General features: G+C 45.7%; 1 protein-coding gene across 5 annotated transcripts in view; it reads right to left on the reverse strand.

Moving 5' to 3' along the window:
* ERG (ETS transcription factor ERG) overlaps positions 1–12,927 on the reverse strand; it is a 429,387-nt gene that overhangs the window by 51,296 nt on the left and 365,164 nt on the right. For all 5 annotated transcript variants that reach the window (XM_033949789.1, XM_033949786.1, XM_033949790.1 and 2 more), the window contains one exon: positions 11,429–11,580. In XM_033949789.1, coding sequence (XP_033805680.1) covers positions 11,429–11,580 — 152 coding nt within the window. The remainder of the gene's footprint in view (positions 1–11,428; positions 11,581–12,927) is intronic.

The following is a 12,927-nucleotide window of genomic DNA, read 5'->3' on the forward strand; positions in this document are numbered from 1 at the left end:
CTCTATAGCTCCAGCTGAGTAACTGAAAACGAGATTAAGCAACAGCTCGTTAGGATTTCTCATACTAGTAAATCATTAAAGTGAAAACACGTTGGCAGAAAATGGTTTTATTTATACAGTTTGACAGACCACAGCTACAGATGGGATGTGATACCCTATTTAGTACCTGCTCCAACTTTGTGGGTTCTTGCATTGACAAAATATTTTCGTGTTGAGTTTCATTGAGTTCCATTTTTCCGTATTTGTGCTCACTATTCTGGCCAAGCTCGTTGCGCTCCTTTACACGCCCTTCAGCTAACAGAAAAATTCTGCCTTGGCCTGTCTTTCATAGTTGATAGCCAATAGAAAAGGTATCTCATCTACCTGTTTTTCCTCTCACACATGCTAACCAATCGAAGAGCTTTCCTAGTTCCCAATTTCTAACCAATAGGATATCTCTCCCAGCTTTCTGGACTAATGTCCAAAGCCTGCAATTGGCCAAACATGTACTAAACATACCCAATGTTGGCTGTTCTCGGAGATCTGGGGGATTTCAGATCGTGGCGGGGGGGGGGGGGGGCGACGTGAGCAGAGAGGGGTTCCAGATCACGAGGGGGGGGAGGGTGCTGGGCGCCGCTCGCAAATCAAGGCAAGCTCGGTTTCTGAGGTGCCGATTTTGCGAATGTTTTGCTCGTCTTGCAAAACACTCGAAAACCGGTGCACTCGTAAACCGAGGTACCACTGTACATGGAAAACTGTAAAGTGATGCATGTCGGTAACAAAAATCTCATACACGAATACAGGATATCCGGGGTGGTACTTGGAGAGACCTCCCAGGAAAGGGACTTGGGAGTTCTGATTGACAAATCGATGAAGCCGTCCATGCAATGTGCGGTGGCGGCGAAAAGGGCGTACAGAATGCTAGGAATGATAAAGAAGAGGATCACGAACAGATCGGAGAAGGTTATCATGCCGCTGTACCGGGCCATGGTGCGCCCTCACCTGGAGTACTGCGTCCAGCACTGGTCGCCGTACATGAAGAAGGACACAGTACTACTCAAAAGTGTCCAGAGAAGAGCAACTAAGATGGTTAAGGGATTGGAGGATCTGCCGTACAGCGAAAGATTAGAGAAACTGGGCCTCTTCTCCCTCGAACAGAGAATATGGAGAGAGGACATGATCGAAACATTCAAGGTACTGAAGGGGATAGACTTAGTAGATAAGGACAGGTTGTTCACCCTCTCCAAGGTAGAACAAGAGGGCAATCTCTAAAGTTGAAAGGGGATAGATTCCGTACGAATGTATGGAAGTTCTTCTTCACACAGAGAGTGGTGGAAAACTGGAACACTCTTCTGGAGACTGTTATAGGGGAAAACACCCTTCAAGGTTTGAAGACAAAGTTAGACAAGTCCGGGGAAATCCAGATGTCTGGTAACCCAAGACCAGTGGTCTCAAACTCAAACCCTTTGCAAGGCCACATTTTGGATTTGTAGGTACTTGGAGGGCCTCAGAAAAAAATAGTTAATGTCTTATTAAAGAAATGACAATTTTGCATGAGGTAAAACTCTTTATAGTTTATAAATCTTTCCTTTTAGCTAAGTCTTAATAATAATATTGTCATTTATAGCTAAAGAGACACATGATCAAGAAACTTATTTTACTTTTGTGATTATGATAAACATACCGAAGGCCTCAAAATAGGACCTGGCGGGCCGTGAGTTGAGACCACAGAGTTAAGGGGAACAGTTAATCTGCTGGCTTGGTTGGAGAACAGAGGAGAGAACAGGACAATCAAGCCATTGTGACATCACTGATGAGGCTGGCTCTTATTGGTGGAATGAAGCATTATGACATCACAATCTCAGCTCTGCTTCCCAAAGACAAACAGGATGTCATGGTTACAGTTAAGCCAGTGGTCTCCAACTCAAACCCTTTGCAGGGCCACGTTTTGGATTTGTAGGTACTTGGAGGGCCTCAGAAAAAAATAGTTAATGTCTTATTAAAGAAATGACAATTTTGCATGAGGTAAAACTCTTTATAGTTTATAAATCTTTCCTTTTAGCTAAGTCTTAATAATAATATTGTCATTTATAGCTAAAGAGACATGGGATCAATATACTGTTTTATTTTACTTTTGTGATTATGATAAACATACTGAAGGCCTCAAAATAGTACCTGGCGGGCCACGGGTTTGAGACCACTGCCCTAGACAGAACCAAAGTACAAAAAATATATAAATAAGAGAAAAAAAGCACAAAGGGCCTTCAAATCCTGTAGCATGCATATGCAAAGTTTCGCCTGGCAAATGTTTGTCTCTCAGAGAGTGAAATATCTTTGGATATTTACCTTTGGATATTTGTGGAGAATATGTTCACATTTTGATAATATAGACCCTTGATGCAGTCGGAAACGCCAAAACCACGGCCCATGTTGGGTCTTCTAATTAAAGTATTTTACTACCTAGGATTTGAAGGCCCTTTCTGCTTTTTTTTTCTCTTAGGCCCAAATTAATAAACATAACTTCTAAGCTCCTAAATTAAGATGAATTTTGAGCTGAAAACTTATGCTCCTAAATTTGGCTGAAAATAGGGCACAAATTTAGGAGACTAACTTAGGAGCTCAGCTTTTTTTGAATAATGGGCCCAATGGGCCTGATTCTATAAACAGTGCTTAACTCCTAGGCACTGTTCGGCATTGTCATTCAACTGCTAGGCACTGTTTATGGAATCGCGTTTAGCGATGCCTAACTTGACTTAGCCGGTAGGCGCCATAATGTAGGGTACTGGTATATTAGACTATGGTTTTCCTGGTCTAATTTACTGGCACCTAACACAGGCTATTTGATGCCTAAGTCATACCGTGCCTATTCTCTGTCCCTAATCATGCCCACTTTTCAGGTAGGGGTGGGTAAGGGCCTCGATGTAGATGCCAGTAGGCGCCTCACCATGTTCCATGTAGAACTCACAATCATTTTTTTTTTTTAATTAGATTTTTAATGGCGTGGTCAATTGCTATGGTACACCGTCAGTAGCGCGCAGTACAATTGCGTCCCCGACAATTTCGCTCCGTCACATGCGCACACCGACAAGTGCGCGCATGAAGGGATCGGGCTTTTCGGGGCGTAATTGTAAGTGTGCTGGGGTGGGTTGCGGTGCAATGTTCAAATTGAGAGCGCGTTAGCATTCCCCTAAACGAGAGCGCGATGGTAGTGGGGGGTTCCCCCTCACTCAGAGCGGAAGAGTGGAAACGGGAGAACAAAATGTAAGTGTAGTGGGGGGGTTCTCCCCCCAAACACACATTCTCAACGAGAGCACAAGTGTATTAAACCCTCCCTCAGAGCTGCAAACGAGAAGGCACAGGAGGCAGAGTGCATTTGTCATGCGTGCAAATGTCAGGGCGGAAATGTTGGCGCGTCAATGTCCTGCACGCATTTGACAGGTCACCAATTACTACGCCAATTAATTAATTAATTTAATTATCCTATCTTCACCCAAAATTAATCTGGCTGCAGCTTTTTCTATCAATTGTAACGCTCTTCCTCTTGTCTTGGAAATTCCAAGGTAGAGTGCGTTGCAATAGTCCAACTTCAACAAATGCCTGTGTATTACGCCAAAAGCCGCTGCCAAAAAACAAAATCACTCAAAAGAGTGATTTTGTTTTTTGGCAGCGGCTTATGGCGTAATACACAGGCATTTGTTGTTACCTACATTTATTGCGGTACATTGTATACCTTATTTACCATGGTCCCCTGACGAAGGCGTGTTGTTCGAAACACGGACCGTGTTGGGTCTCTTGGTTGGTAAAAAGGTTTTTTATTACTGCATTTTAACTTTGGTACAATAAATTCTTGCCTGCATCGTGTACATTGTCTGCAGTTTTTGTTTGGTTTTCCTGTTTCGGTGGTTTTTCTGCAGCTCCAACTTCAACAAAACCATCCCTTGTACAACAGTTCTAAAATCATAGGCCGAGATCAATGGTTTAAGGCACTGTATCTTAAACTGTGTGCCTCCTGAGATTCCAAGTGTGTCGCAGCACTCTGAGGAGGAAGAGAGGTGCCTGTCAGCTGACTTCCCCATGCGGTACAGCACCAGCGCTGCCCGATTCGCCAAAGGCCTGAATGTTTCCCCCTTCTCTCTAGCATCCTCCAGCTTCCTCCCTAGCCTCCTGGTCTCACCTTTAAAGCTAATTACAGCATTCTGCAGAGGATTGCCGGTAGGTGAAATGATTTTATTTTCAATATAATTATTGAAATGTGTCAGTTTTGAGAATTTATATCTGCTGTGTATATGAAAAATGAATGGAAAACATTGCATTACAATTAGTAAAGGGGATGGGATCTGGGGCAGAGCTTGGGTTGACCTAGGGAGGTCTGTGGTTGGGGTACTCAGTTGATATTTGTTAGACTTAGGGGGTACTTAGCGTGAAGTAGTTGAGAAACACTGCTGTAGGCAATCAGCTGGCGCCAGTGCCTCTCCTTCTCTCCGGCCCTCTTCCTTGCTGGCGCCCCCTACTGGCGTCTCAGGGCCCATCTGGAGGGCCTCTGAACATGCGCGTTTGTAGAAATAATGATGTCACGCATACACGTGATGTCATCACAGCGACATCCGCGTACTTCTGGGTGCCTCAAGCCGTGTGCCCCGGCTCGAGAAAGTTTGAAAGACACTGGTTTAAGGCAATGAAGTTGACCAAAACATGACTTTGCAATCTTAACAATCTGTAATTTCATGATTAAACCTGGGTCCACATCAACCCCTAGCCACCGATCTAGCCGTGTAGCGGTTCCTAACCTAGGCACCACTTATAGAATTAGGGCCAATGTGTGTATTTTGCGATTTCATCCCTGTTCTGCCCAAATTCCACCCTGGAACATCCTATTTTGTTACCACCCATACTGTTTTGTATGTAACCCCTGGGATAATTTTATATAAGACCTTATATGCATGTAAAGCAGGGATTTACTCTTGAACAAAGTTTGAAAAATAACCCCCCCCATACACACACTTACTGTGTCTGCATGTTAAATTTCTTGTTTGAATATTGGTAAAGATTTTTGCTTTCCCAACACAGTGGTCAGAGCTGTTTTGTGAAATTGTGCCCGACAGAGGTTTCAAAATCCCTCTTCTCATCTTGTCAAATCCCAGCCACTTTCTGAGTTCTCCCAGTCAGAGACCACAATGTCTGGCATCTTTGGTGCCCAAATTCCGTAACTCTTTATTATTGTTCATTGATACCAATAGTTCATGATGAAATTGTCATACAAGCAACTGACTGTATTCCATAACATGTGCTTGAAAATTTAGATGAGAGTCACGAATTTGGGCCAGTATCCAGTGGCGTAGCGAGGTTTGGAGGCGCATGGGGTGGTGGTGCCCCAGTTTCTTCCTCGCCATCTCCTTGTTCCTTCCATGCCCCCCCCCCCTTGCGGCCTCCTTCCCACCTCCAAACCTCTTTAAATATTTACCAGCATGAGCAGTTTCTCTGGCTTGCTGTTTGCACTGTATTAGCTTTTCCTCTGATGTCACTTCCTGGCTCCATGACCTGGAAGTGATCTCAGAGGGAGCCAGACTAGCATGAGCAGCAGGCCAGAGTAGTTGCTCACGCTGGTGGGGGTAAGTGGGGGAAGGGAGGGCATGAGCGTGGCAAAGGGGAGGCAGAGAAGTACCCGGGACCCCACCAAGATGGCGCCTGGGGTGGTCCGCTTCCCCTGCCCCCCCCCCCACACCCCCTCTACTATGCCACTGCCAATATCCTCAGCATTTGACCGACTCTACTGAATTTCTTCCACAATGGAAACTAATGCCGGGATTCTTTGCTGTAGGACAAAAGCGGTTGCTTGAGTTGTGTCTAGCAAGACTCCTATGAACGCCAATTGCTGTGCCAAACTTCAACGGGACTTGGGATAATTTCTGATCAATTCCAGCAGCTGCAGGCTAGGTGCACTGATCTCTCTGGACGTGTGCTTTACCGGCCAATCATCTAGGGTTGCCAGATTTTCAAATCGGAAAATCCGGACCCCCCTAGATCCGCCCCCCCACCCTCACCCAGGCCCACCCAGTTCTGCCCCTCCCTCGCTGCCTGCTCTTCTTGGGCTGGAATGAAGTCCATGCATGCACGGACTTCCTCCATGCCCGATCTGAGGAGGACAAAGTGCTGGGTTTTGAAAAGCCATCTGAGGAAATCCTACAATCATCCAAATAGGCAAATGTGTGCCCTAGTTTAGATAATGCTGCTATGGAATGCAATAGTGGTAATTGTACTTTCTCATGATAGATCTTATACACTTTCTGTGATTTGGATATCTCTATGTGGGCACATGTGTCTTTTGAGTTCTCAGAACATAACCAGACTCCTTTTTAACAAGTGGAATTAAGGAGCTCGAGCAAACCATCCTGAACTTTTTCTCAATGAGATATTTATTTTAAAAATGTCTATCCCGCTTAAATCCTAAGTGGATAACAAAAGATACATACAGGGCCTTTAAGAGTGGGAGGAGGTGGAATCCTTATAAAAATTTCATTACAATTAGTAATTTGAATAATGATCCATGTGTTTATTAGGAGGTGGAATCCTCCCGTCTATTATGTGACCAGGAAATACTTGGAATACAATCCCTCTCCTCTTTCCTCCAGTGCAACAGGCTCAACCGCATTGGCCTGCAAGAGAGAAGAGCTCCACTTCCTTTGTAAGGAAGGTGCTCGGGGGCGTAAGGAGAGGAATGACCAGTAGGAAAAAGAAGGCGATAGTGCTGAGGCCCAGTTTGGAATACTGTGTGCAATTCTGGAGACCGCACCTTCCAAAAGATATAAATAGGATGGAGTCAGTTCAGAGGGTCGCAACAAAATTGGTTAGTGGACTTCGTCAAAGCGTATAGGGACAGACTTATTCACCTCAACATGTATACTCTGGAAAAAAGGCCGGAGAGAGAGAACATGATAGAAATTTTTAAATATTTCTGTGGCATTAATGTACAGCAGGTGAGTCTTTTTCATATGAAGGAAAACTGTGGAATGACAGGGCATAGGATGAAGTTAAAAGGTGACAAGGCTCAGGAGCAACCTAAGGAAATTCTTTTTTTTTTTTTTTTTTTTCAGAAAGGGTGGTAGATATGTGGAATAATGTCTCGGCAGAGGTGGTGGAGACACAGATTGAATCTGAATTCAAGAAAGCGCAGGACAGGCACGCAGGATCTCTTAGGGAGAAGAAGAGATAGTGGATGCTTCGTATGGGCAGACTGGATGGGCCATTTGGCCTTTATCTGCCATCATGTTACAATGTTTCTATAACCATAAAGTTCTATGACCTCACAATGCAGCCGTAAAGAGCCTTAGCCTATAGGAAGAGGAGATGCAAATGTTAAGAGCCTTAGCCAATAGGGAGAGGAGGAGATAATGGTTACTGCAGATGGGCAGACTAGATGGGCCATTTGGCCTTTACCTGCCATCATGTTTATATTTGTGATGCTGAGAGCTTGATTTTGATACTCTCAGGGGGCAATTTGGAGACTGAGTCGTTAACCGTGGATGGTATCTCAGCTGGACTGTCTTATGAGCTCATCGGTTTGAGATTGCAAGGGGCCATCCGTTTACAAAAAGAAGCCCCCTGCAACCAGGGCTGAGCTATGTTTTTCTAAGGCAGTCAGAAATTTGTCTCTGGTTTTGTTGGAAGCGGGCCTGGAGAGGATCTCAAGGGTGTTACTATGCTGCTTGAGAAGAATCATTATCTTCTGCACCTTAGCTACAAACAGATTCTCTCCATGGCACATCAGCAAGCTTTTCTTTCACCTCAAACCTTAGATCTGAGGCCATCAGCCAGGCAGGTTAGTGAGTGCCAATACCCATAGCAGAAGCTCTCAAAAGCCTTTGTAATCAGTGATCACACAGACCAACTCCTTTTCTTTGGTTGCTAACTCACTGAGTTCTGCTTTCTCCCTTGGGAGAGTATCAGTCAACTGCGCACAATGTTCAGAAACTAAATACCCATAAACAGTAGAAAAGATGGAAGTAGAGATCTTTCTCCCCAAAGATTCCAGTGTCTGAGCTTCTATCTCATTGGCCTGAAGGAGTCTTAGAACTTTTGGCTCTTTCGAGAACAGATTCAACCGCCGTGAAATGGTGAGGAAATTTCTGCTTTCCAACTCCAGGAACCTTTTGAATTCTAGAAATGAAGTTGACCTTCTTGTAAATAAGAGAAGCAGAGAAAGGGGTCTCTCTCACATTCCCATCTGCACCTCATTAAGAATTTCTTGTATGAGTCGAGGAATTGGAGGCTATCCAATGCTTATGCCCAGGGCTCCTCCTCTTTTTGTAACTTAAATGGGATATGGATGTGTCGCCTTCCTGACAAAAAGACAATGAAAGAGAGTTGCTAAGTTGGAGGGATCTTTGAGTCCCAGGAGTGTTCAAATGTTTTAGTCTCTACCTGTCTTGCATTACTCATCACGGGGGTTTTGAGACACCAAGGATTCCCAATGTCTCAGTGGAAATCCCGATGTGGAAATCAATAGTGATGCAGCCCCTTCATGGCTTCACTATCAAAGTATATCCTGCAGCCAGTGCATTTATTTCAAGAACTGGTTGGATTACTCCTACTATCAAAATTAATGATGGTGAAGCAGTAGTATTCTGTCAACTATGCCATCAACAAAGGTGTGGGCAATACAGTAGGAGGTGCTACATCATGCTGAGTCACTTGGGGTATATCAGAATCAAGGTCTTGAGTCTATGGAGTCTGTCGCACCCTTTCCAATGCCACAATGTATGAGCAATCCTCATCGAGGGCCCCTAGGCACCCAAGTACACTGGGCTCCCTGCCCACCCCACCATGCGCCCAGGCGGAAACAAGAAGCTTGCTTGTCTTACTTTCTGTCGATGGGGGGGCTGCGTCGCCGATCGGTGCTGTAGGGACCCATCTCCGTTTGGAAAAAGCAATGTTGATGCCCTCCTTCATCGGGCCCCCCTGACCATTTCGGGCCCTAGGCACGTGCCTACTTGGCCTATTGGTTAATCCTACCCTGGTCACCAGTGACTCAAAGAGTTGTGGTGCTCTGAGCCAACTTTTATGAGAGCAAAGGCATATGCTCTCACCGCTAAGGATGAGAAAATGAAGACACCTTTTGGTGTTCTTGAGTTTTGGTGCCCTGAGCACAGAGCTCGGGTGCCTCACCCGGCTAATGTTTTAAGCCAGCTCCGCCAATTACCTTGGTGTCTTGGTGTTCTTAGGCCTAGATTCACTAACCTTCCCGATCCTACCCGATCCGTGGGTGATCCATGGCAGGCCAACTTATCCTCAAAACGTCCTCATGCAAATGGGGTGATTGGAGGCACCCCCTCCCCCCCCCCACCACCAACCGCACAGATCGCTGGAGAGCGACCCTGACGCTTGCGCAGACCATCTTCTTTGCCTGTAGATGGTCTGCGCATGCTCTCCGCGCAAGGAAGAGCTGGAAACTTTTTGGGGGTTCAGCGAGTCAAGCTTAGCTCCAGTCCCCGGCCCAGAGCGGCTTCTTTGGTATCGTTCCATCTGGAAGCGGTGCTTAAGCCACCCAATGAATTCTAATTTTTGCTCCCATTACAGCTGTCAGTATTTTCGGCACACAATTTTGGGTGCCTTTTATTGAATTCTCTCTTATGTGTGAATCTCTAGCATTTAGGTGCATAGGTGCAAACAATTATATCAGCTCCATGGCTGGCGTGTTTATGCCTAACTGCATAAATGCATATATACCCAGTTATTCTAGCATTCTATAGATGAAAGTAGGCACCTATGTTCATATATAAAATATTCTATCATACACTCTCTAGGTACCTATAATTAGGTACATTGATACAGAATTAATCTAATGATGTCTTGTGCGTTACATATAAGGCCTCCCAAAAATGGAGGTCATGCCTACTGCACATTTGTACATTCTTGTCAAGTCATATTACAATGACATTATGGCAGAACTAGGGTTACCAGACTCCGGGAAAACACAGGCATGTCCTCTGTTTAGAAGACTGTCCAGGTACCCGGATGGACTTTCCAAAACTCGGCAGTTTGCCTGGGTTTTGGAAAGTCCTGACGAGCTCCGGCCGCATCTGGAGGGCCTCTGAGCATGTGTGGATCATACCACACAGATCCGCGCATGATCCAGGCCCTCCAGGCGCTGCCAGAGCTCGTCAGGGAAGGAGATAGGAGGCTTTGAAGGGGTGGGGCTGGGGGCGGCACTAGGAAAGAACTGGGTGGGGTCGGAGACGGAACTTGGCAGGGCTATGTGTCCGGTGTTTTGCGGCCTAAAATATGGTAATCATAGGCAGAAAATACTATACAGTGCTCAGACCATTGCATTTTTCACACTCTCATTGTGACATGTAATACTTTGCACCTTCATCCTGAATTAAACACACAATGGAGAGGCAATACAGATCTGAAGCAAAAGAAGAACAGATTCCAGATGAAAAGTCCTCCTAAAATTGCATTATTAAGAAATTTACCCAATGTGGTCCATGTTTCATCTGACAAGTACTGCCTCGGGGGTATGCAATACAATTAGAGTTTTTTTTAAAAAAATCTATATTCCAGGATAACTGTAACGGTGCTCAGCAGTACTGGATTAACTGAGACACTGCCCCTACCTCGCCAGCAACAGCAGTTCATACTTCCTTGTTTCCCCCCACTACTGGCAAGAGTGATTTGCCACCATAACAAGGACGTGTGCACTGCTGCTGTTGGCCAGATGGGGCCAGCATCCCAATAACATAATTTCAGGAGCAGTTATTCCAGCACTTCTGAGAACTTACAGCTATCTTGGAATGTAGTTTATTTGTTTTTTTCAACTTGGCAGCTCTTGTAGAGTGAAACGTGGACCACCTTGGGTAAATTTCTTAATAAAGGAATTTTGGAGAGACTTTTTGTTTGAAACATAGAAACACGATGGCAGATAAAGGCCAAATGGCCCATCTAGTCTGCCCATCCGCCGTAACCATTATCTCCTCCTCTCCCTATTGGCTAAGGCTCTTAACATTTGCATCTCCTCTTCCTATAGGCTAAGGCTCTTTACAGCTGCATTGTGATGTCATAGAACTTTATGGTTATAGAACCATGATGGCAGATACAGGCAAAATTGCCCATCTGCAGTAACCATTATCTCTTCCTCTCTCTGAGAGATCCCACGTGCCTATCCCAGGCCCTCTTGAATTCAGACACAGTCTCTGTCTCCACCACCTCTTCCAGGAGACTGTTCCACGCATCTACCACCCTTTCTGTAAAAGATTACTCCTGAGCCCATCACCTCTTAACTTCATCCTATGCCCTCTCGTTCCAGAGCTTCCTTTCAAACGAAAGAGACTCGACTCATGCGCATTTACGCCACAGAAGTATTTAAACGCCTCTATCATCTCTCCCCTTTCCTGGGACCCGTTCTTTTGCATTATTCATAAGTACTCTTATTAGTATTTTGTTGGCCGCTAACCTGCTGGAACAATGACTCTTCGCTCATTGGTCGTCATATTTGGAGGGGGAATGTGCTTCTCCTCCATGTAGCTGCCGTAGTTTATGCCAACGTTGTCCGAGCCGCTCACCATCTTTCCTCCCTTTCCCACACTGCAGTCATCTGGAGAATTTCTAGGAAAGAAGAAGTGAATGGGATTTGAAATCTCTCGTCTGCATGCCACATTAAATGCTACCTTCATACCGTTAAAAATGACCCGCCATTTCTAAGGATGTGCATTCACTCTGAAACAAAATGAAAAACCCAGCAAAGCAGGAGAAAAGCAACATGAAGATGGGAGAATTCTTGTGCTCCCATGGGGGAATTGGGGGGACCCCCCCCCCCCCACTACACTGAAAACTTCCAAAAAGCAAAAACAGAAAGGAGAATGGGAGTTTTCAGTGTACTTCCCCTCTACTCCTCATGACATTTCTACTTCTGTACTCACTCTCCTCGCTACCCACATCCCTTGGTCTTTCCCATAATTCCACAATTTCTAGTATATTCCCTCCCTCCATTCTTGTAGCCCAGCATCTCCTCTCCCTCGCTCATGGCCTGATATCTCACTGTCCATTTTCCTTCACTATCTATTTATTTATTCAATTTTCTATACTGTTCTTCCAGGGAAGCTCAGAACGGTTTACATGAATTTATTCAGGTACTCAAGCATTTTTCTCTGTCTGTCCTGGTGGGCTCACAATCTACCTAATGTACCTGGGGCAATGGGGGGGATTAAGTGACTTGTCCAAGGTCACAAGGAGCAGCGTGGGTTTGAACCCACAACCCCAGGGTGCTGAGGCAACCACTGCGCCATACACTCCCCTTTCTACCTATCTACCTATCCCATCTCTCTTCCCTCCTGTTTCTCCACCCATGATCCATCAACTCACCTCCTCTCTCTTCCTTCCCCCTCATGGTTCAACATTGCTCCCTTTCCTGCTGTTCTCTCCCCCCCTTCCCCCTATGATCTAGACCACCCTCCCACCCTCGTCCAACATTTCCCCTTCTCACCCACTGCTCCAACATATATCTTGTTCTTCCCGATTACCCTTCCATCTAGCATCTTCCTCTCCCTGGGTTCAGCATCTCTGCTATTCTCTTCCCTCCCAGGGGTGTAGCCATGGATTGGGGGGGGAGATGGGGACCCAGGCCTCCCATTCTGGGCTAAGTAATGCATATACTGTCTGGCATTCCCCCCACCTCACAAACTATGCAGTCCAGTATCTCTCTCCTTTCTCTCCTCCCCTCGGTCTGACTTCTCTTGCTGACCCAGAAGTTTTCTGTCTGCATGATGGACCGTGCAGAAAAGAAAAGACACGCCGGACAGTGGGGAGGATGGAAAGAAGAGAAACACTGGATCAGAGGAGGTGTGAGAGGAAAAAAATGCATATCTACATGCCGGGATGGAGTGGGGGGTGAAAGAGGAATGTATTGTCCTCACATTCCACCCCTGCCTCCCCCCTCCAAATTTGAAGGCTGCC

The sequence above is a fragment of the Geotrypetes seraphini genome, chromosome 6, assembly GCF_902459505.1.
Source record: "Geotrypetes seraphini chromosome 6, aGeoSer1.1, whole genome shotgun sequence".
Lineage (NCBI taxonomy): Eukaryota > Metazoa > Chordata > Amphibia > Gymnophiona > Dermophiidae > Geotrypetes > Geotrypetes seraphini.